Below are 24614 nucleotides of genomic sequence, written 5' to 3' on the forward strand. Positions count from 1 at the left end.
ATGTTGAATCTACTGTTTATGTTGAATCCACTGTTTATGTTGAATCTACTGTTTATGTTGAATCCACTGTTTATGTTGAATCTACTGTTTATGTTGAATCTACTGTTTATGTTGAATCTACTGTTTATGTTGAATCCACTGTTTATGTTGAATCTACTGTTTAAGTTGAATCCACTGTTGATGTTGAATCTACTGTTTATGTTGAATCCACTGTTTATGTTGAATCTACTGTTTATGTTGAATCTACTGTTTATGTTGAATCTACTGTTTATGTTGAATCTACTGTTTATGTTGAATCTACTGTTTATGTTGAATCCACTGTTTATGTTGAATCTACTGTTTATGTTGAATCTACTGTTTATGTTGAATCTACCGTTTATGTTGAATCCACTGTTTATGTTGAATCTACTGTTTATGTTGAATCTACTGTTTATGTTGAATCCACTGTTTATGTTGAATCTACTGTTTATGTTGAATCTACTGTTTATGTTGAATCTACTGTTTATGTTGAATATACTGTTTATGTTGAATCCACTGTTTATGTTGAATCTACTGTTTATGTTGAATCTACTGTTTATGTTGAATCTACTGTTTATGTTGAATCTTGTAGCGGCTACCGCTGGGTTTTCACAATCGCCTTGCACCTATCAAGGACGCGGAGCGATCACCATGCCGGGCTCGGCCAGGACGCCCGGGCAGGCCCGCGCTCAACTTGCCAGGCCTCGGTCGGGACGGCCGGGCATGCCCGGGCAGGTTCGCCCTCAACTTGCCAGGCCGCAGCCAGGACGCTGGGCCACGCCCCCTCTCGCCTTTCCTGGGCAAACGCTCCGGGATAATATGTATATATTGTTGCGAATATGGCATTTGGCCTCCATATCCGCTTGTAAATATTCCCCTATTTCCCCAATACTCCCCAATCCCCCATTCCCTAGTCCCATTGTCTGTAAACAACACTCTGTAGAACCGACCTTCCCCTTTTTCCCCCATTAAATGTCGTGCCCAGGTCCACCGCATCTCACGTAGACAACTTTCGGACATCTTGCTAGTTATTCTTAGTCTATGTCAGTTAAGGACTCGTTTCCATTAATTCTGACTCTTCGTTGCACCAGAATGTGATTATATGGCACCAGTAGTGAGTTTAGGACCTTCCCATACCTCCTCCCATCATCTTCCCCATGAAACAACAACAACAACTACAACAACGGCGCGTGGGGGGGAGTGTGCGTCCTCACACCGGCTCGGTTAGCCGCCATGACCATGCGCTCCGACGGGGTTACCACTAAGGGGCTCCTTGTCAGCCCCTCGTCAAGGGCGGAGCCGGTAACCCCCCCGCACGCACCCAATGAGAAGCAACGTGCCGATTCCATCTGGGGCGGAGCTAACGAGCCGAGGGCGTGTCACTCCCCGCCGGATATACGCGGCGACTTACCGGATGTGAGGTCAGATGCGCCTGAACTACGGAGAGCAGAGGAAGCCACCGCCACCCCCAGCGCGACGATACCTCCCCGCATCTTTGGACCGGACCGAACCGGGTCGATTCTGCCCTGAGCCCAGGTGCACCTGGAGCCATCGATCCTGCCTTTCCTTGCCATCAATCCCCGTGTGAGTCAGCCTTTTGTCCCGTTTATCTGTCGTCTGTTGGGGTTAATATAAGAGTGTGTCAAAGTGCTTGTCTTTCTATGCTGTCCCTCTTGTAGTTGTAATCTAACCTTCCGCCCTAATATAACCTCCTCCGGAGGTCTTGAGAACTGAACCCTTGGTGTCGTGTCATTTGAATCCCAGCCGTTGTGTCCTTTTCCTTCATTGACCTAGCGTAGCGCGACTCGGCAACGTTCGAGTATAATCGGGTAACTTGTGCAGGCGCGGTCATACCAAACCGCTCGGTGAACCAACATCCACCACCGCGTCTGTAACAATATATTGCTGCCCGATAAACGGGCTTTTCAGAGTGCCTGAGTGTTTGGTTTGATTAAAGCAACTCGGATGAATTCCAGCTTTTTGTCGCGTCCATTCTTCCGATCGACGTGGGAGCCCCAGCTCCTTCATTGGTGACCTACCGACATGGACACGGCAGTCGCCCTTAAACTGCCTACCTTCTGGGAGGCTCACGCGGCGGTTTGGTTCGCACAGGCGGATTCCCTGTTCGCCCTGCGAGGCATCACGGCCGACGACACCCGCTTCCACCATGTGGTAGCAGCGCTCGGTTCGGCCACCGCGGCCCGCGCCCTGAGCCTCCTCGAGAGCCCGCCAGCCGCTGACAAATACGGCGCGATTAAGAAGCTTCTCCTCGACGCTTTCGCCCTCCCATCGGCGGAACGCGCACGGCGCCTGCTCGACCTGCCCGAGCTCGGCGACACGCGCCCTTCCGAGCGAATGGACTACATGCTTTCACTGCTCGGCGAGCACTCTCCGGCATTCCTGTTCCGGGAGCTGTTCCTCCGTCAGCTGCCTAACCCGGTACGCCTCGCCCTGGCAAGCACGACGATCACAGATCCCCGGGCCCTTGCCAGAGAAACTGACAAGATCTCCGCCGCAGGACAGCGCATCGCAGCGGCGACATGGGACCCACCGCCGTCCGACGCAACACCCATGGCGCCCGAGCACCCGGCACGGTCGACGACCGAACTGCCGACGCAATTGGCGGCCGCTACACCGAGCCGACCACCTCCAGCATGACGACCGGGGCCTCCACCTGACAAAGCGTGGTGTTACTATCATGCCAGGTTCGGACAGAAGGCCCGGACATGCCGACCCCCGTGCACCTTCGGCAGGCCGGGAAACGGCCGGGCCGGCGTTCATTACCAGCCATGAGCGCCGGCCACACGGGCAACTTACTGTTCATCACGGATAAAGCGTCCGGACGGCGCTTCCTGTGCGACACCGGCGCCCAACTGAGCGTCATACCCACCTCTGACCAGGACAGGCAATCCGCGGTTTGCGGCCCCTCCTTGGTTGCGGCCAACGGATCGACCATCCGCACCTTCGGCCCGCGCAACGTCACCCTCTGCTTCGGCGGCCAACGCTTTGCTTGGACGTTTGTAACCGCAAACGTGCCCATGGCTCTGCTAGGCGCCGACTTCCTCTGCGCACACGGACTGCTGGTGGACGTCCAACGGCGTCGTTTAATCAACGCCGAAACCTTCAGCTCCCTGGTATGCACATTGAGCAGCTCCGCGCCGACCGAGCTGGCACGCGCCGTCCCGGCGGCGAACGAGTTTGCTCGCCTGCTCACGGAGTTCCCGGCCCTCACGCGGCCGACGTTTTCGGCCGTCGCAGTACGGCATGGGATCGAGCACCACATACCAACCACGGGCCCGCCGGTCTACGCCAGGGCCCGCCGCCTCGACCCAGCCAAGCTCGCCGTGGCGAAGGCCGAATTCGACGCGTTGGAGCACCTCGGCATCGTGCGGTGCTCCGATAGCGCGTGGGCCTCGCCACTGCACATCGTGCCAAAGACGGGGGGTGGATGGCGCCCGTGTGGCGACTACCGCCGTCTCAATGACGCTACCACCCCCGACAGGTACCCGATCCCGCATATCCAAGACTTCTCCGCCCGTCTGGCGGGACGGGTCATTTTTTCGAAAATTGATCTCATACGGGGATATCACCAGGTACCTGTCAGGGCGGCCGACGTCCCTAAAACGGCAGTCATCACGCCGTTCGGCTTATTCGAATTCTTGCGGATGCCGTTTGGTCTCAAGAACGCGGCTCAGGCGTTCCAGCGCTTGATGGACGGCGTGCTGCCTGACCTGCCGTTCCTTTTCGTTTACCTGGACGACATCCTCGTCGCCAGCACGTCCCGGGCCGAGCACCTCCTCCACCTCCGAACACTGTTCGGGCGCCTCAGCGAGCACGGCCTCATCGTCAACCCGGCCAAATGCCACTTCGGCACGACGGCCGTTGATTTTTTGGGCCACCACATCACCAAGAACGGGGCCGTGCCGCTGCCAACCAAGGTCGAGGCCATCACCACGTTCCCGCGTCCCCGCACCATAAAGGCCCTGCAGGAATTCCTGGGAATGGTGAATTTTTATCACCGCTTCGTGCCCCGCGCTGCTCAACTCATGCGGCCCCTCTACGAAGCCCTCCGGGGCAGGCCGGCCAAGCACGACATCGCCTGGTCCGCAGCAATGGATGCGGCCTTCCAAAGCTCAAAGCGGGCCCTCGCCGACGCAACACTGCTCGCTCACCCGGTGCTCAACGCTCCCATCGCCCTCACCACGGATGCCTCCGACTACGCGGTGGGCGCCGTACATGAGCAATGGGTGAACGGGGTTTGGCAGCCACTCGCTTTTTTCAGCCGGCAGCTCCGGCCGAACGAGCTCAAATACAGCACGTTTGACCGGGAGCTCCTCGGTCTACACCTGGCCGTCCGCCATTTCCGCCACCTCCTGGAGGGCCGACCTTTCACGGCGTTCGTCGACCACAAGCCGTTGGTTTACGCCATGGCCAAGGTCACGGAGCCGTGGTCGGCCCGCCAACAGCGCCACCTCTCCGCCGTGTCGGAGTTTACCACGGACTTCCGGCACGTCGCCGGCAAAAACAACGCCGTGGCCGACTGTCTTTCCCGGGCCAGCGCGAACGCGGTCCACCTGGGCGTGGACTTTGCGCTTATGGCGGCGGACCAAACCACCGACACCACGGTGCAAGCCCTCCGGGCGGCGGACACGGGCCTCCGCCTGGCCGACATCCCCTTCGCGGACACTGTCCTGCTCTGCGACGTCTCCCAAGGCCAGCCTCGCCCCATCGTGCCCGTCACCTGGCAACGCCGCATCTTCGCCTCCCTCCACGGCCTTTCCCACCCGGGCCGGAAAGCTTCCCAGAAGCTGGTGTCGGCGCGATTCGCCTGGCACGGCCTTCATCGGGACGTCCGCGATTGGACCAGCACCTGCACGGCCTGCCAACGGGCCAAGGTCCACCGACACACCCAGGCCCCGCTGGCACCTTTCACCGTGCCCGAACGACGTTTCGACCACGTCAACGTGGATCTGGTGGGCCCCCTCCCCCCGTCACGGGGGTTCACACACCTGCTCACCATGGTGGACAGGACCACCAGGTGGCCGGAGGCCGTTCCCCTCGTCTCCACCACCACCGTCGACGTGGCGCAGGCTTTCATCGCCACCTGGGTCGCCCGCTTCGGCGCACCGGCGGACATCTCGTCAGACCGCGGACCACAGTTCACCTCCGAGCTGTGGGGCGCGGTCGCCCGCAACCTGGGGGTCAAGCTCCACCGTACTACGGCCTACCACCCCCAAGCAAACGGGTTGTGCGAGCGATTCCACCGCTCCATGAAGGCCACGCTCATGGCCGGCCTTCAAGACGGCGGTTGGGCCGACCGGCTGCCGTGGGTCCTTTTGGGCCTCCGCACGGCCCCCAAGGAGGACCTCCAGGCATCCACCGCCGAGCTTGTCTATGGCCAGGCGCTACGCGTCCCGGGCGAATTCGTGCCCGACGCTACCAGTCCCTGGTCCGCAGCTCACCAGTGCTCGGACCTCCAGGAGGCCGCCCGACGGTTTGCCCCCGTGCCAACATCCCACCACGGTGACCCCCAGTCCTACGTCCCCCCCAGCACTTCGCACAGCGGAGTATGTTTTTGTGCGTCACGACGCACATCGGGGGCCACTCCGGCCGCCGTACGACGGGCCCTTCCGGGTGCTGCGACGGGACGACAAGTCGTTCGTCATCGACATCGGCGGCAGGTCGGACCGGATTGCGGTGGACCGCCTCAAGCCGGCGCACGTGGACGTCGACCACCCACCACGGGTGGCCCTTCCGCCGCGGCGAGGCCGCCCACCGTCCACGGTGCCCCCCACTCGACCGCCCACCACCACACCGGACCCCCTCCCACGACCCGCCAGGGGTCGCTTCGGCCGGGTCATCAGGACCCCCCTCAAATTGACCCTGCCGGTGCAAGTCGATTCTGGGGGGACGTGTGTAGCGGCTACCGCTGGGTTTTCACAATCGCCTTGCACCTATCAAGGACGCGGAGCGATCACCATGCCGGGCTCGGCCAGGAGGCCCGGGCAGGCCCGCGCTCAACTTGCCAGGCCTCGGTCGGGACGCCCGGGCAGGCTCGCCCTCAACTTGCCAGGCCGCAGCCAGGACGCTGGGCCACGCCCCCTCTCGCCTTTCCTGGGCAAACGCTCCGGGATAATATGTATATATATTGCTGCCCGATAAACGGGCTTTTGAGAGTGCCTGAGTGTTTGGTTTGATTAAAGCAACTCGGATGAATTCCAGCTTTTTGTCACGTCCATTCATCCGATCGACGTGGGAGCCCCAGCTCCTTCAATCTACTGTTTATGTTGAATCTACTGTTTATGTTGAATCTACTGTTTATGTTGAATCCACTGTTTATGTTGAATCTACTGTTTATGTTGAATCCACTGTTTATGATGAATCCACTGTTTATGTTGAATCCACTGTTTATGTTGAATCTACTGTTTATGTTGAATCCACTGTTTATGTTGAATCTACTGTTTATGTTGAATCCACTGTTTATGATGAATCCACTGTTTATGTTGAATCTACTGTTTATGTTGAATCTACTGTTTATGTTGAATCTACTGTTTATGTTGAATCTACTGTTTATGTTGAATCCACTGTTTATGTTGAATATACTGTTTATGTTGAATGTTGAATGTTGAGTACCAGTTCACTGGTAATTCCCTGCTTGTCGTTAAAGGCGGCAAAAAGGGCATCCGGCCGTAAAACATTGCTTCAAAAAGCGGACCAAAAAACAACAACTACCACGGTCCCCGAAAAGGCCAACCCCCGCCTTGCGGGGAAAAATGGCCTCTAAACGGTGGTTTTATACTGTTTATGTTGAATCTACTGTTTATGTTGAATCTACTGTTTATGTTGAATCTCCTGTTTATGTTGAATCCACTGTTTATGTTCAATCTACTGTCCATGCTGCCACTATCTTTCCAGGAAGACCACTCATGCTTTAACGACAGTCTTAACTCTCCCCTTCTTTACTCTGAGGCAATGGCACCTACTCCTATCCCCAGGTTCAGGTGAAGTGGGAGTGTCTTTGACAGTTACAAAACAATATAGGGTTGGTTGGGGCAGGGGGGAAAGCGGTATGGATGGAGTTGGTGGGGGGGGGGGTGAATGGAGGTTGTGGAGGGCGTGGACGGAGTTTGCGGGGGCGTGGACGGAGTTTGCGGGGGCGTGGACGGAGTTTGCGGGGGCGTGGACGGAGTTTGTGGGGGCGTGGACGGGGTTTGTGGGGGCGTGGACGAGGTTTGTGGGGGCGTGGACGGGGTTTGTGGGGGCGTGGACGGGGTTTGTGGGGGCGTGGACGGGGTTTGTGGGGGCGTGGACGGGGTTTGTGGGGGCGTGGACGGGGTTTGTGGGGGCGTGGACGGGGTTTGTGGGGGCGCGGACGGGGTTTGTGGGGGCGCGGACGGGGTTTGTGGGGGCGCGGACGGGGTTTGTTGGGGCGCGGACGGGGTTTGTGGGGGCGCGGACGGGGTTTGTGGGGGCGCGGACGGGGTTTGTGGGGGCGCGGACGGGGTTTGTGGGGGCGTGGACGGGGTTTGTGGGGGCGTGGACGGGGTTTGTGGGGGCGTGGACGGGGTTTGTGGGGGCGCGGACGGGGTTTGTGGGGGCGTGGACGGGGTTTGTGGGGGCGTGGACGGGGTTTGTGGGGGCGTGGACGGGGTTTGTGGGGGCGCGGACGGGGTTTGTGGGGGCGCGGACGGGGTTTGTGGGGGCGCGGACGGGGTTTGTGGGGGCGTGGACGGGGTTTGTGGGGGCGTGGACGGGGTTTGTGGGGGCGTGGACGGGGTTTGTGGGGGCGTGGACGGGGTTTGTGGGGGCGTGGACGGAGTTGGTGGGGGATGTGGATGGAGTTGGTGGGGGATGTGGATGGAGTTGGTGGGGGGTGTGGATTGAGTTGGTGGGGGGTGTGGATGGAGTTGGTGGGGGGTGTGGATGGAGTTGGTGGGGGGTGTGGATGGAGTTGGTGGGGGGTGTGGACGGAGTTGGTGGGGGGTGTGGATAGAGTTGGTGGGGGGTGTAGATAGAGTTGGTGGGGGGTGTGGATGGAGTTGGTGGGGGGTGTGGATGGAGTTGGTGGGGGGTGTGGATAGAGATGGTGGGGGGGTGTGGATGGAGTTGGTGGGGGGTGTGGATAGAGTTGCTGGGGTTGTGGATGGAGTTGATGAGGGGTGTGGATGGAGTTGGTGGGGGTGTGGATGGAGTTGGTGGGGGGTGTGGATGGAGTTGGTGGGGGGTGTGGATGCAGTTGGTGTGGGGTGTGGATGGAGTTGGTGGGGGGTGTGGATGGAGTTGGTGGGGGGTGTAGATAGAGTAGGTGGGGGGTGTAGATAGAGTTGGTGGGGGGTGTCGATAGAGTTGGTGGGGGGTGTGGATAGAGTTGGTGGGGGGTGTGGATAGAGATGGTGGGGGGTGTGGATGGAGTTGGTGGGGGGAGTGGATGGATAGAGTTGGTGGGGGTGTGGATAGAGTTGATGAGGCGTGTGGATGGAGTTGATGAGGGGTGTGGATGGAGTTGGTGGGGGTGTGGATGGAATTGGTGGGGGATGTGGATGGAGTTGGTGGGGGGTGTGGATGCAGTTGGTGTGGGGTGTGGATAGAGTTGGTGGGGGGTGTGGATGGAGTTGGTGGGGGGTGTGGATGGAGTTGGTGGGGGGTGTGGATGGAGTTGGTGGGGGGTGTGGATGGAGTTGGTGGGGGATGTGGATGGAGTTGGTGGGGATGTGGATGAAGTTGGTGGGGGATGTGGACGGAGTTGGTGGGGGTGTGGATGGAGTTGGTGGGGGTGTGGATGGAGTTGGTGGGGGTGTGGATGGAGTTGGTGGGGGTGTGGATGGAGTTGGTGGGGGTGTGGATGGAGTTGGTGGGGGATGTGGATGGAGTTGGTGGGGATGTGGATTGAGTTGGTGGGGGTGTGGATGGAGTTGGTGGGGGTGTGGATGGAGTTGGTGGGGGTGTGGATGGAGTTGGTGGGGGTGTGGATGGAGTTGGTGGGGGTGTGGATGGAGTTGGTGGGGGGTGTAGATGGAGTTGGTGGCAGTGGGGGATGTGGATGGAGTTGATGGTGGTTATTTCACAAGGTTATATATTTGTTGAGGTTGGGAAGGGTCTTTGGAGACGCGTTATCGGGTTCGGGATTTGTCAATGCCATTTAATTATGGTAAGACTAAGAGGTGTGGGAGAGGGGGATTGTGTCAGTGTGCGCGGATGGGAGGGAGGCGCATAAAATAGCCCAAAACACGTTAAATAATCTGTGGACAGTTCGGTAACAAGACGTCGGTGACGAGATTCACATTTAATTAATGCCTTGAAACGTACCAATCACATATTAACAGTTTGTTACCCCATCACCGTGTCCCACCCAAACATGAATCCCACTGAAGGTAAACATTTCAGTTTCTCAAGTGAAATCAAAGCACATTGTCGGATTAAAAGCACGTACGTCATCCTCATCACTTGGTTGAACGCTAAACCCAAACGCAACTTGCTCGTAACTCCCAACGACCACCTCCATTGGGAACACGTGGTGAGTAAGGATTAAGGAAGGCGCCTCTGCGCTCTGCATCAAATCAAAATCAAAGGTTAATGAGAATTTCACAAGTATCTCAACAAACTAACGATTAACGTTATACAACAAATGCGGAAAAATAACTTCGATAAACGATGGTAATAAAAATAGCATCTTAAACAAGCCAAGAGCATATTCTTCTAACTGCTGCGACCTATCTCGTCATGGTGGTTTTCACTGCACGATGTCATTACTAGGACAAACAAGGAACTTCAACGTAGTTGGAGGTCATTTGGCCGATCCAGTCTTTCATCGAATAAAACAATATAAAAAGTACAGAAACACATGTATCATAATTCGTGACTTTAATGTTTATTTATTTGACCATGATGTTTAGATTAATCCCTTATTATTGGTCAGTCGCACGTTTTCATTTTAAATGACATGAGACAGACCCTGGCAAACGAATTTGAGATCTAAAGGTTTACCTTTTGCAAATTCGCCTTGAAGTTGTCACCATTCGTTGTAAAACGTAAAGCGTTTAATGAAGTATCAAGTAGCCGCTTTAATGAAGCGCACGGCTGCGCGGTACCAGAACAAGAGGTCACAGTTGAATGTGCGTTCGTTCAGTATCAATTCAGGTCTAAGAGTCTGCCGCCGTAGTTTCACAGCGCAAACCCTTCCACGCTTGAATAAAATTGTTTACGGGGATATGCTTGTGCAGTTTGTTGTTTTTGCTAAATGGCTTGTTTGAAAGTTTTACGTAGCGTCATGACGACATGGCGGCGCGCGGATGACGGAAGGACGTAAACGCCTCAGGCACGCTCGCTCGGGCGGAGGGATTAGTGGACGCGGCACTTTTTTTTAACTACTTCTTCACTTGCCGTCTGCCTTTTGGGCCCTCGGCCAGCGGTTGCGTGCCAATGGCGAGTTTATGGATGGGAGATGTAAGTATAGAGCGAATTGCTATGCGGACATGGGTGATTTCGGCCCGCTGAGCGCTTTCTGGAGAGCTGAGGAAAATCTGCTGAAGTAACGCTTGCAAGGCCTCAAAGATTTTTGAGATAGGCCCAAACCTGGAAGTCTTAATTTCGTATTAATAATAATATAATTCCGAATTTTCTTGCGATTAATGTAAGCGCAAGCCAAAGATTTTAAAACGAAGGGCTGTAAAACAAGTTGGGCAAGTGGCGTTGTACGTCCGGAGCTTGTGTAATCGGCCAATTGTTTGAATTTCCTGGCGTGCCTGATCTACTCGGATCTATATACACCACGCAATCGTCGAGGTGTTTCCAATCACAGAATTATTTATGCCTTTAGGCTTTACTCGCTCGGCGATCTCGACGTCGGATTTTCTTTCCCCGGAATCCCAAACACCTGGGCATTGTGAGAATACCGTCGATTCGACCACATGGTGCTTTATATCGGAAGTTAAGGTTTTTGGGAGGGAAAGGCATCCATTAAGGCACATATGGGTAATTTGTACAGTTCTTGGGGCGCTTCTCTCATTTGACACCAGTCCTTGGATTATTATTATTTTATATTCTGCTTCCCCTTTAAAAATGCTCTACCTAAAAGCTTGGTATATAAAGGATAGCTATTTACTTGGGAGTCCTGCCATCTTAACAATAAAATGGGGGTAATTTCTCTGAGGGACACGGCATATTATACTGGAGTTCAAATTTGATCAACACGGAACTTTCAAAATGACGTATGCTCACGACGCCCTTTGGCGCATGCGCTGTGCGTGTGCTTTCAGTGACTCTTCTGCAAGTCAGGGCACTTTTGACCTGCCGATGATGGAATCTGGAAGTGAAAGTCTTCATAGCATAATTCCCAACATTTAAAAGAGTGGAAATTACAGAATGGTTAAGTATAATCGTGTCCAAATCGGACGCATGAAAATCGCACTAAAGTAAGCTATTTGGTGTCTGTCTGACCGAGATACATTCGGGCGTTACTTGTCCAATCGCAACCAAACTTCACAGGTAGACTAAGAGAGACGATGGAGGTTATAGCAACTTAACTCTTCCCCTCCTCCCTCTACACCCCCCCTCCACTACCCAAGGGGATTGCTTGTTGAGGTGTATAGCTGTATTAAAATAGCTTATTGTGGCATTTTTCCAATGTGGCTTTTAATAACAAAAGTAATAACATATGTCATAATGTTATTACAAAACAATATTAATCGCAATATCTGTCGCTCAAGATTTTGGGTCTCACTATCTGCCATGATCTTTCTTGGGAAAACCACATTTCCAAGCTGGCCTCCAAAGCCAGTCGCCGACTGGGCATCCTCCGTCGTGCGAAGTCCTTCCTCGGCACACCTGAGCTCCTCACCACATACAAGGCTTTCATCCGCAGCTCAATGGAATACTGTTCTCCCCTATGGGCCGGTGCTCCTGCCTCACACCTAGCTCGGCTTCACGCTGTTGAAACCAAAGCTTTCAGAATTATTGGAATCTCCCGCGATGAAGCTATCTCTGAGGGCCTTTCACTCACTCACCGCAGGCAGGTAGGTGGTCTTTCTGTCTTCTACCGACTCCTCTCCGGCCTTGCACCCCCAGCTCTCTCTGTGCTCTGTCCCCCAAATATTCCTACAGGTCGCACAAGATCTGCCAGCAACCCTCTGATGGTTAAACTGCCGAAATCTCGGCTCTCCGCTCACCTTCACTCTTTCATTCCTCTTTTCTCCCGCCTCTGGAACAAACTCCCTCACTCCCTTCAATCCCACTCCTCCCTCCAGGTCTTTAAAACAGCTGTTCACCACCATCTCTTATCTTCCCCCATCCAAAACCTTGATCTTTTCTACCCCCGCTAATTCACCCCAGATCCACCTTGTTTGAAATTCCAACTTCTTTCCTGGAAGTCCTGGCAGTGTCCATATGTTTTATACCTCTCCCACTGCCCCCTTCCCACGCCCCCCCCAAAGCCCTCGCCCTCTCTCAGATCTCTCGATGTCTCCATGTCTCTCGGTCCCTGCTCTCAAATGTTGTGTTTGTGTCCTTCCCCCTCTCTCCCCATCTTGTCTACCGCTCCCTATGTTATATGTTTTATGTGTCGGTTTGTCTTTCTGTGTGATTAATGTTCGCTCTTTCACGAGCCTCGATATTGTATAAAAAAAAAAAAAAAAAAAAAAAAAAAAAAAAAAATACAAATAATATCTCACCTCCCCAAGGGATTTCCTCCTTGTACAAAGCCCAACGTTTATAAGCTTGTGGTGTTTTGTGGAAAACCTTTACCAGAAGTAAAAAAAAAATTAGAAACCGCAAACATATGATTACCTTTTTAAACAGTTGGTATTGGTGTTTAACACGAACCTGAAATCGATTTAGAGGAATCCCGACAATCATGAGGCAATCTATGCTTATCGCGTCACTGAACGGATCTGAGCGTATATCTGCTGTAGTCTATATACTCCACAAGGGTTAATAACATGACCCTTCCTGCTGCTAACGTGGTGTTTTTCCAACGGTTTTTCACGGCGTTTTTCCAAGGCTGCTTCTCATAACAAAAGTACCTAGATAACTAGATACTAGGCTGCTTCTAATAACGGCACTCTGTGGAGCGCATACCTCCACCAGGCTGAAGAGTTTATGTTTTGTATACCACTGATAGGCCGGATCTGGATTCAGAGCTGTACCAAAATTTAATCGGCTTGCTCATCACCGAACCAAATCATTCACTAGTTTAGTCATAGAGTTGGTGGGGGATGCAACCCACGTCAAAATCCAAGATGGCCGCCACCATGTATGTCTGATGCCATGTATGTCTGAACCTTGTGAGCTGAATATCTTGAAAAATAAGCATAGTACCAACTTCTAATCTGGTGTGTGGGTGTATCTAGGCATAAGGAAGAACCCTATTGAAAATTGGGTCGCCACATCGAAATCCAAGATGGCCGCCGCCATGTATGTCTGAACCTTGTGAGCGGAATATCTTGAAAAATAAGCGAAGTACCAACTTTCTTTGTTTGCTTGTTTTGTTTGTTTGATAAATGTTAGCTCTTTCACGAGCCTCGACTCTGTATACAAAAAAAAAAAAAAAAAACCTAATCTGGCGTGTGTGGGTGTATCTAGGCATAAGGAAGAACGCTATTGAAAATTGGGTCGCCACGTAAAAATCCAAGATGGCCGCCTCCATGTATGTCTGAACTTTGTGAGTGAAATATCATATCATAGCATGTTTTCTGCGTCTTCCACGTTGTCAACTCACATCACTTCCCTGATGGGGGACCTAGGCGTAACGCTTCTTTTCTCAGAGGTGGAAAAAGGGGAATGAAAGTGAAGGTGAGCAGAGAGTCTTGATTTTGGCAATTTCACCCGAAGAGGTTTGCTGGCAGATCTTGTGCGTCCTGTCCTGCAGGAAAATTTGGGGGATAGAGCAGGTGGGGTCTAAGGGGGTCTACCGGGGTTAAAGTGGATCCAGGTTTGACCTCCAAAATAGGAATTTCTTTTTCTTCTGTAACTACACACATGATTTCGATGAAAGTTGACCAAAACCTTCACCACCCGTAATGTACCAAAGTTTGTTAACGTCATTAAATAAAAAATCGGGCCACACATACAGTTCCGATGAAACTTGACCACAACATTCCGTTCGCACCCGTGATCCATCAACGTTTGTTGATGGTAGAAAAAAAAAATCAGTGTTTAAGGAGATGTGTTGGGGTTTGACCCCCTAAAATATTATTTGCTTTCTTCTCTGAAACTACACATACGATTTTGATGAAACTTGCTCACAATTTTCATCACCTGTGATGTACCAATGTTTGTTCAAGGCATTAGAAAAATGTGTGTTCAAGGAGGTATATGTGGGGGGACGGGGAGTTTGCCCTCAAAAATAGGTATTTTTTTGTTTGTTTGTTTTAAAGTCTTGTAATTATGTTAGTATGGTTCGACATGCTGCCCTGTCTTCTCGCATCCGTTGAAATTGGTTTAAAATACCATTAGTCGGTGCAGTATACTGTTTATTCCACCAGGTGAGCACCCAGGGGTATTGCCCCTATTTTTCATTCTTCAGATTTCATATCATTTTTATTTTATTTTATTTTATTTCATTTTCTTTCATATCATTCAACTCCATCCACACCCCCACCAACTCCATCGACACACCCACCAACTCCATCGACACACCCACCAACTCCATCCACACACCCACCAACTCCATCCACACACCCACCAACTCCATCCACACACCCACCAACTCCATCCACACCCCCCACCATCTCCATCCACATGCCCCACCCAACATACATCGTTTTGCGTATGTGCAAGATTGGAGGTCACGTTTTTCGAAGCTGTTCCATGCGCTCACGCTTTCGAAGCTAAGTAATTTTTTCACAATTGTGTTTTTGTCGAAACTGTATCTATCTTTCGGTGTGTGTACCTACAGCGTTTCTTTAGGAAGATTTTCGGTGTTAATTTTTCATACATGTATACACAATCGTTGGTTAATTCGTGTCGCATATTCTGAGGCCTAGTACTAGTACTAGTAGGCTTAGGCTACCGTCTCCGACCTTGTGGTTTTGTTTTCTCTCAGCGGTTCGTCGAATGCGCTGCAATTACTTTCGTTCTCTGTTTCATCCCAGTCGTTCACCCCATACTTCCTTGTTTAATATCTCAACTAAAAAAAAAAAACCCCCCCAAAAAAATATTTCCTTCTCAGTTCTTATTCGTTTATTTGTTCTTATTTATTCGTTCGTTCTTCGTTCACATTGTTCGTGATCACGTGGTTAGAAATGTTTAATCTTTCCCCTGAAGAACTGTATTCTGTCATATATTACAACACCTTTTTCTTCTTCTCCTATAAAAGGATGCTTTCGTCTTGCTCACCAAATCTATTCATTCCAAAAAAAATACCATCTCTTACAGTTCCTCTTTTCTACATTCCCGAAACTCTCCAGCACTCCACCCCTCCTTCAGCGTCCTCAAACGTATTTTTGACTCGAAGGTCTCAAACTCATTTTGCAAAAAATGTTCGTTTCCCATGAATCGTACACTTTTCAAAATCCAATCTCACCCCTCCCCGCCAAATCTTCCCCACCCCCCCTTCCCTCCAAAACTTCCCCATCACCCCTCCCCTCCAAATCTACCCCCTTACCCCTCCCCTCCAAATCTTCCCCATTACCCATCTCTTTCAAATATTCCCCCTTGCCCCTCCCATCCAAATCTTTCCCATCACCCATCCCTTTCAAATCTTCCCCCTTGCCCCTCCCCTCCAAACCTTCCCCATCACCACTTCCCTCCAAATCTACCCCCTTGCCCCTCCCCTCCAAATCTTCCCCATCACCCATCTCTTTCAATTCTTCTCCCTTGCCCCTCCCCTCCAAATCTTCCCCATCACCCATCCCTTTCAAATCTTCCCCATCACCCCTTCCCTCCAAAACTTCCCCATCACCCCTTCCCTCCAAAACTTCCCCATCCCCCCTCCCCTCCAAAACTTCCCCATCACCCCTCCCCTCCAAATCTACCCCCTTACCCCTCCCCTCCAAATCTTCCCCATTACCCATCTCTTTCAAATATTCCCCCTTGCCCCTCCCATCCAAATCTTTCCCATCACCCATCCCTTTCAAATCTTCCCCCTTGCCCCTCCCCTCCAAACCTTCCCCATCACCACTTCCCTCCAAATCTACCCCCTTGCCCCTCCCCTCCAAATCTTCCCCATCACCCATCTCTTTCAATTCTTCTCCCTTGCCCCTCCCCTCCAAATCTTCCCCATCACCCATCCCTTTCAAATCTTCCCCATCACCCCTTCCCTCCAAAACTTCCCCATCACCCCTCCCCTCCAAAACTTCCCCATCACCCCTCCCCTCCAAATCTACCCCCTTGCCCCTCCCCTCCAAATCGTCCCCATCACCCATCTCTTTCAAATCTTCCCCATCACCCATCCCTTTCAAATCTCCCCCCTTGCCCCTTCCCTCCCCTCCCTCCGAAACTACCCCCACACCCCTCCCCTCCGAGACTCTCCCTCGCTCCTCCCCTCCTGGACTCCCCTCTCACCCCTCCTCTTCAAAGTGTCCTCCCTGCTTCTTCCCCCTTCCAACTTTCACCTTTATCTCCCCCAACCTTCTGCCTCGCTCTTCCCCCCCCCCCCCCCTCAAATAACACCTCACTGTGCCTCACCCAATCTCCATCAAACCTTTTGCCCACCCCATTCTTCCCTTTCTCCAAGCTATTCTGAAATCTCTGACACACCTTCAACATCTCTCCCTACCTCGTCCTCCTCTTCCACATCTTACTCTACCCCTCCTACCCCCCCCTGTTCTGTATCCGATGCTCCCCCTTCCTCTTCAATAACGGTATGGACCTCAAACATCCGGGGCCTTCCGCTCAAACTTGACTGATCTCTCCATACAGGTTGCTTCTGACAAACCAGATGTGATCTGCTTAACAGAAACTTTCCTCCTTCATGATGTCTCTGATTCCTTGGTATCTCTCCCAGGGTACTCCCTCCTCCGGTATGATAGACCTGAGCCTCGTCCTGGAGGTGGGGTTGCTATCTTTATAAAAAACTCTCTACCTCACTCGCCCTCCACTGCCCTCTCTCCACCTCACCCCCAGGAATACCTTTGGCTACGGCCTCCCCTTCGCTCCCACCTTTTGTTCATATGTGTGTTGTACCGTCCACCAAACAGTGATGACTCCATCTACATCTCGCTGTCTGATAATATGGACCAACTTCTATCTACCCATCCCAACTCTCTCTTCCTCATATGTGGTGATTTCAATCGTCACCATGCCAGTTGGCTGGGTGTGGGTTCCCTCTCTCACCAGCCATGGCTCTTCAGCAAAGGACTTCTGCGACTCACTGGGACTGACACAATCTGTCAATTTCCCGACCCGGATCTCAGTCAACGGAGCATCTTCTCTTCTGGACTTGGTTATGACTAACTTCCCTGAAAATGTCTGCTGCTCTTCTTCTGCTCCAATAGGCTCAGCTCATCATGTGCTTGTTAAAGTGGACATCTCTCTGACCATTCTCAGAGAGCCTCCTCAGCGTCGACGAGTCTGGCATTTCACTCAGGCCAACTGGCACGGTCTTCAAGCAGCCATCAATCATGTGGACTGGTCTCCCATCTCTACCGCCTCTGACATCAACTCATCCTGGGAATTCTTCCAAAGTAAATTGCTCTCTCTCATGCACAGATTTATCCCATCTCGTCTTCAGTTGTCATACCCTTCCTCCCGTCCATGGTACACGGAATCTTGTGGTGAGGCTGTTGCCCAGAAACAACTTGCTTTCGTCTCCTGGAAAGCAAATCCAAACGGAAGGAAATCTCATTTCCTTTCACAAAGCCCGAAACAAGTGTGTGTCCACCCTCAGGACAGCCAGGAAACAATATCTCTCCGTTCTCAAGACCGGACTCTCTTATCTGTCTCCCTCTTCCAAATCCTGGTGGCGTCTGGTCAAATCTGTTTCTGGTGTTTGTTCCCCCTCTATCCCCTCCCTCACCTCAAACGGCTACACGGCTGACTCCGCACGTGAAAAAGCTGAATGCCTCAACTCTGTGTTTGCCTCTAAATCTTGTGTCCCAAACCCATCCCTCTCTGTACCCACCGTACCCAGTCGTACCCAGCTGCTCCTGGACTCTGTGTCCTTTCCTCCTGACAAGGTGGAAAAGTTTCTGTCAACCCTCGACTCTGATTCTGCAACTGGCCCTGACAGCATCAGCCCACGGGTCCTAAAATCATGTTCTTCCGCTCTTTCACTCCCTCTGTTCTCTTCACCCTCTCTTTTGCTCAAGGTCATCTGCCATCTGCTTGGAAATCGGCCAACATCACCGCTTTGCACAAAAAAGGTGCAAAAACAGATCCTAGCAACTACAGACCAATCAGCCTTCTCCCAATTATCAGCAAAGTCATGGAATCCATCATTGCTTCAGATATGAAATCTTTCCTCTTCTCCAATGGCTTGATCTCTGACCATCAATTTGGTTTCAGAGCTGGTCACTCCACTCTGGACATGCTGCTTCTGCTTTCTCAACAATGGATGGAAGTCCTCAACGCCAAACAGGAAATTAGAGCTGTCTCCCTTGACATTTCACGTGCCTTCGATACGGTCTGGCACCCCGCTCTGCTCACCAAACTCTCCTCCTTTGGTATCCATGGAAATCTCCATGCATGGCTGGCGGACTTCCTCTCTCGTCGTAGTCAACGTGTGGCCCTGAATGGGTTTCTCTCATCTCCTCTTCCTGTTAAGGCTGGAGTTCCCCAAGGCAGTGTTCTGGGCCCTGTGCTTTTTCTGGTCTTCATCAATGATCTCTCTAACCCTGGTGTTGGGCTAGCGGCTAGGGTGCCGGCTTAGGATCCTAGGATCCTGGGTTCGAATCCCGGTCGATCGCTGAATTAACGCCAGGGGGGTTGACTCAGCCTGTCATCCTTCCGAGGTCGGCTAATTGAGTACCAGTTCACTGGTAATTCCCTGTTTGGCGTTAAAGGCGGCAAAAAGGGTTGGCGTCAGGAAGGGCATCCGGCCGTAAAACATTGCTTCAAAAAGGGAACCAAAAAACAACAACAACCATGGTTCCCGAAAAAGGCCAACCCCCGCTTTGCGGGGAAAAATGGCCTCTAAAGGTGGTTTATATCAATGATCTCTCTGACTCTCTTGAAAATCCTCTGTATCTCTTTGCTGATGACTCTACTCTCTGTCACTCCATTCTTCATCCCTCAGATCGGCAGTCTGCAGCCTCCTCACTCTCTGCAGACCTGGACAAAATCACAGACTGGGCAAACAAGTGCAACATGTCTTTCAATCCTGACAAATCTCACACTCTTACGATGTCTCTCCGAAAAGACCGACTGGACAACCCTCCCATCCACTTTCTGAATAATCCTCTCCAAGAAGTTCTGTCACTCAAGCTTTTGGGTCTCACTATCTTCCATGATCTTTCCTGGGAAAACCACATTTCAAATCTGGCCTCCAAAGCCTGTCGCCGACTGGGCATCCTCCGTCGTGCGAAGTCCTTCCTTGGCACGCCTGAGCTCCTCACCACATACAAGGCTTTCATCCGCAGCTATATGGAATACTCCTCTCCCCTCTGGTTTGGTGCTCCTGCCTCACACCTAGCTCATCTTCACGCTGTTGAAACCAAAGCGTTCAGAATCATTGGAATCTCCCGCGATGAAGCCAACTCCAAGGGCCTCTCACTCACTCACCGCAGGCAGGTTGGTGGTCTTTCCGTCTTCTACCGACTCCTCTCTGGCTTTGCCCACCCAGCTCTCTCTTGGCTCTGTCCCCCAAATATTCCTACAGGTCGCACAAGATCTGCCTGCAACCCTCTTATGTTTAAACTGTCAAAATCAAGACTTTTTGCTCACCTTCACTCCTTCATTCCTCTTTTCTCCTGCCTCTGGAACAAACTCCCTCACTCTCTTCAATCCCACTCCACCCTCCAGGTCTTTAAAACAGCTGTTCACCACCATCTCTTATCTTCCCCCATCCAAAACCTTGATCTTTTCTACCCCCGCTAATTTCACCCCAAATCCTACACTTTTTTGAAATACCAACTTCTGTCCTGGAAGTCCTTGGTGTCCTTGTGTTTTATACCTCTTCCCCCCCCCCCCCTTCCCACGCATCCTCCCCCCCAAGCCCTCTCCCTCCCACACTTCTCCCTGCTCTCAAATGTTGTGTTTGTGTGCTTCCCCTTCTCTCCCCATCTTGTTCTTCCGCTCCCTCTTTTTATATATTTTGTTTGTCTGGTTGATTTGTTTGTGAAAGCGTGGTTAGCTCTTTCACGAGCCTCGATTCAGTATACAAAAAAAAAAAAAAAAAACCCCATCCACATCCCCCACCAACTCAATCCAATCCCCCACCAACTCCATCCACAACCCCACCAACTCCATCCACACCCTCACCAACTTCAAGTGTATTTCTTTCATATGATTTTTGCTTTGGATTCATGAGCTGGATGGTTTTTGGGTTATTTTTATTTGTAAATCGGCTGAATTGAATAAAAAGAATAACTTGTTCTTCAATCTCATATTTTGCTGCATCGTCACAGTCGACACTGAAGTCCTTCCTCTGGTCTCCTTGCTCCATTTATAAAGTATCAAACAAGCCCGGCTGTGCTGTGATGACCTTGTACTTGTTTTATACTGGGTTGAAGTGTCATTAGGAAGGTATGAAACCAACTTGATGTGGGAGTTTCTTAATGAAAGAATGAAGAAGCTTTCCCTGGCGGCATTCAACGGTCGTCATGGGGCCGTCCAAGTAGTAATACCTCGCTTAGTTAGCACTCAGAATGCATTTTTGGAAATCGGTGTTAATCAAAAATGTGATGAAAGGTTCATTATACCACCGTTTATATGGAGATGTGTGCCTGACAGCATTATTTGTTACGCATGAGTGGTATATGACTGCTTCATTGGAGTATTGGTAATAGCGCAAATAGGAATACATTTGGGAAACATTATTTTTTGAGAAATCTATATATGTGGGAAAATTACACACCCAAACTGGGAATCGAACCCAGGTTCCACTGGTGAACCGTACTAGTGCTCTGCCATCTGAGCTGTCTGGGTGACCCCCGACCATGCACGTAATTTTCCCATATATGGAATTGTCACTCTTTCCACCACTGCTTCCAGAGCACTCTCTGCCAACCGTAGGAGCAACAATGTTCACGAGAGGGTCTATTTTATAAATAACTAGAACGGCACTCTTCGACGTCGGGACATTGACCGATATGCCTCTGCCCACATTATTACATCATTATACGTAGTGTGTTCAAAAAGTATCCGACCTTTATTTTTCGTGCGTAAAAAAAAAGAAGCTAGGGAGGCGTTGATTGGTGCACGTATGTAGGCGATCCTAATGCACACGCGTGAATTTTTTCCCACCTGCAGAAGCTGTCATTCGACGGCAGACCGCCGATGAGTGAGGACATGTAAGCGAGCGCCGTCGGATTTTCGTTTTTGACAAAATGACGGAAAAACTTGAACAACGCTACTGCATCAAATTTTGTGTTTTTTGGCCTCGGGGATGTTGGATGCTTCCATTGTGATAACTGCAACTTGGTTTCTGGGTCATACCCATAAACCCAGGACTCATCGCCAGTGATCACTGTGTTGAGGAAGCTGGGATCGCTGTTCACAGTCTCCAGCATGTCCTGTGCGATCTCCAAACGGAGTTGCTTCTGCTAAATCGTTAGCAGCTTTGGTACGAACTTCACTGAGATTCTCCTGAAGCCCAAATCCTCCTTCATAATGGAATGAACGGTGTTGAATCTTGCGGATTGTTTCCACTTGGGAATCGCCAAGCTTTACACAAAATCTGATGCAGTAGCGTTGTTCAAGTTTTTCCGTCATTTTGTCAAAAACGAAAATCCGACGGCGCTCACTTACATGTCCTCACTCATCGGCGGTCTGCTGTCGAATGACAGCTTCTGCAGGTGGGAAAAAATTCACGCGTGCGCATTAGGATCGCCTACATACGTGCACCAATCAACGCCTCCCTAGCTTCTTCTTTTTTTACGCACGAAAAATAAAGGTCGGATACCTTTTTTGAACACAGTAGTACATACTTGTATTAAGTTTGACTTGTATCCCTTCAGCAGTTCTTAAGTTATCAACAACACAACACAACATGCATTTTAAGGCCATTTTCCCTGCTAGAGCAGTTAGTTGCGGTTAGTCCGCAAAGTTAGTTCTTAAGTTATCGCGGTGACGAAATAATTTTTACTTATCATTACCTTTGACCTCTTTACCTTCAAGTCTCAGTTCATGTTTACATCATGATACATACTTGTACAAAGTTTGATTTAAATCTATTCATCTGATTTAAAGTTATCAAAGATTTGCCGAACATGACCTATGACCTTTGACATTTTGATGCCATAATTCAATCGGTTCATCTTTGCATCATATATACTTGTACCAAGTTTGTTAAAATTATCGTCACTGGTTCACAAGTTGGCTTGGTAACATAATTTTTAACTTTACATAACCTTTTGACCCCAAAATGTAATCAGTACATCTTTGCATTTCAATATAATAATAACTGTACCAAGTTTGATTTGGATACCTTCAGCTGTTCTTAGGTTTTCATTACCACGATAACTTATCATGGCCGGACAGACAACCCAAAAATATAATGCCTCCGGCAACTTCGTCGGTAGAGGCATACATTTTTTTTTATTATGACAACATCAGTAAGTATGAACAAAAACATAAATATGTCCAAAAATCAATGCAAAATATAATTGCTTCTGCTCCTACTCGTGCACCACCTCCGATATGGCAGAGGCAGGAGGATCCGACCGCAAAATGAAGGCGGATTAAACAGCGCTGATTTGCCTCAGAGCGTGTGCGTGCAGTACAAACAATGGTGGTGGTGGTTGCATTTAGTTTTGGGTTTTCTTTATTAATTTTTATTTGAGGAAAAATGTTCTCCAGAAAAGAGAGGTCTAGAACGATTCAGTTATATATTTATACACCTTGCCAAGGCGGAAAACGGCAATAAAATATGGGAATTCTTCCGAATTTTTTGCAGTCGAGTCGAAACTAAAGTAACGTAGGCTTACAACAAACACCAACAGGCATTTTAAGGCCATTTTCCCTGCTACAGTGGGGGTTAGCCTTGGAGGCTCCATGACAATCTTCTCCATTTTGCCCTATTTTCTGCATCTCCCCTTGTTAACCCCCTTGCCCGCATTTCTTCTCCCACCACTTTTAGCCAAGTCTTTCTCGGTCTTCCCCGTCCTCTACTTCCTTCTACATTAATTTCCATCACTCTATCTCAACCAGTCACTTTCATCCTTCCTCAACACATGACCAAACCATCTCAACCTATTTCTACTCTCAGCATCCATCACAGGCTCTAATCCCATCATCTTTCACAATTAATCATTTGTCTTCCTCTCTCTCAACGATACCCCACACATTCACGGAACCATTCACATTTCCACCCTTTCCAGCCTTCGTTGCTGCTCTACGTTCATTACCCATGTCTCGCTCCCATAAATCATAACACTTCTCACACATGCAGCATGCACCTTTCCCTTCAACTTCAACGACACTCCTCTCCTCGTCAGCACGCCACTCAGTTCCCGAAACTTCTTCCATGCACATCTCACTCGAGCAACCATTGCCGAGTCTGATCCATCTTCTCCGTTCAGCATGTCTCCTCGGTAGCAAAATGTTTTCACGCCGTCTCCAAGATCCAACTCAATATTTCCTCCATCTGCAGCTCCCTCTGTGCACACCTTACACTTGAATGTGGCTGCCACACTGGTTAATGACCCTCTCAGACCACTACATTTTTGATGAACCCACTCAGCACACAGCGCACATTGTACATTGAATGGAGTTCACTTCCGACACCCTTCCTGCACACAGCACAAGGTCACTTCCCAGTTCTTTCCACCTCACCACATGCTTTACCACTTGCCATCACCTTCGTCTTTCCAATATTCACCTTCAGACCTTTTGCCTCCACACATTCCTTCCACTTGTTCATCTTCTCCTTAAATCAATCCAAGAAACAACTTCTTCCTCTTCTCCATGTACTTCTCCTGCAACTGCCTTACAATAAAAAGCGCGTCTGTCATTCCTCTTCCTGGCATAAATCCAAACTGCATTTCGTACATCATCACTTTCTTCCTTGTCCTCTTCTCCAACACCCTTTCCAATACCTTCATTCCATGCTCTAATAACTTTATCGCTCGATACGAGCCACAGTCCAGAGGGTCACCTTTCCCCTTGTATAGAGGGACAAGGGTACTCAGTTCCCAATCCACTGGCATGCGGCCTTCTTTCACCACCAGATTACAGATCTCTGTCATTCTCTTCACACCCCAACTTACCGCTGCCTTCAACATATCTCCCACAACTCCCGTCGGCCCTCCCGCTTTTCTACCCTTCATTGCTTTTATCGCTTCCTCAACTTCCTTCTCAGTTATCTTCTCTGCCGGTCCTAAATCTGGGTTACTCTCCATGTTGCCATCCCATTCATTCTCTGCATTCAACAGCATTTCCATATATCTCTTCCATCTTCCTTTAATTCCATCTGGGTCCACAACGATTTGTTCTACTTCATCCTTCAAGCAACTCGCCCCCCTCTCGATTGATTTACAAAAAAAACAAGTATGGCCCGCCCTACA

At 50.6% G+C, this 24614-nt stretch overlaps 2 protein-coding genes across 7 annotated transcripts in view; one reads left to right on the forward strand and one right to left on the reverse strand.

Annotated features, from left to right (window-relative positions):
- The window catches only part of PAK1IP1 (PAK1 interacting protein 1), a 52013-nt gene extending 42293 nt beyond the window's left edge, over window positions 1-9720 (reverse strand). The window contains exon 1 of the mRNA XM_068130539.2: window positions 9449-9720. Coding sequence (XP_067986640.2) covers window positions 9449-9571 — 123 coding nt within the window. The 5' untranslated portion in view covers window positions 9572-9720. The remainder of the gene's footprint in view (window positions 1-9448) is intronic.
- A 570-nt stretch (window positions 9721-10290) lies between these two features.
- The window catches only part of LOC137436599 (tRNA selenocysteine 1-associated protein 1-like), a 72628-nt gene continuing 58304 nt past the window's right edge, over window positions 10291-24614 (forward strand). For 4 of the 6 annotated variants that reach the window (XM_078786593.1, XM_078786598.1, XM_078786594.1 and 1 more), the window contains exon 1: window positions 10327-10461. In XM_078786593.1, the coding sequence (XP_078642719.1) occupies window positions 10438-10461 (24 nt within the window). In that variant the 5' untranslated portion in view covers window positions 10327-10437. Of the gene's footprint in view, window positions 10462-24614 lie in introns of all 6 variants that reach the window. The other 2 variants (XM_068130540.2, XM_078786597.1) reach the window with 2 other exon arrangements.

This window comes from Myxine glutinosa, chromosome 11, assembly GCF_964187855.1.
Source record: "Myxine glutinosa chromosome 11, kmMyxGlut1.1, whole genome shotgun sequence".
NCBI classification, from domain to species: Eukaryota; Metazoa; Chordata; class Myxini; order Myxiniformes; family Myxinidae; genus Myxine; species Myxine glutinosa.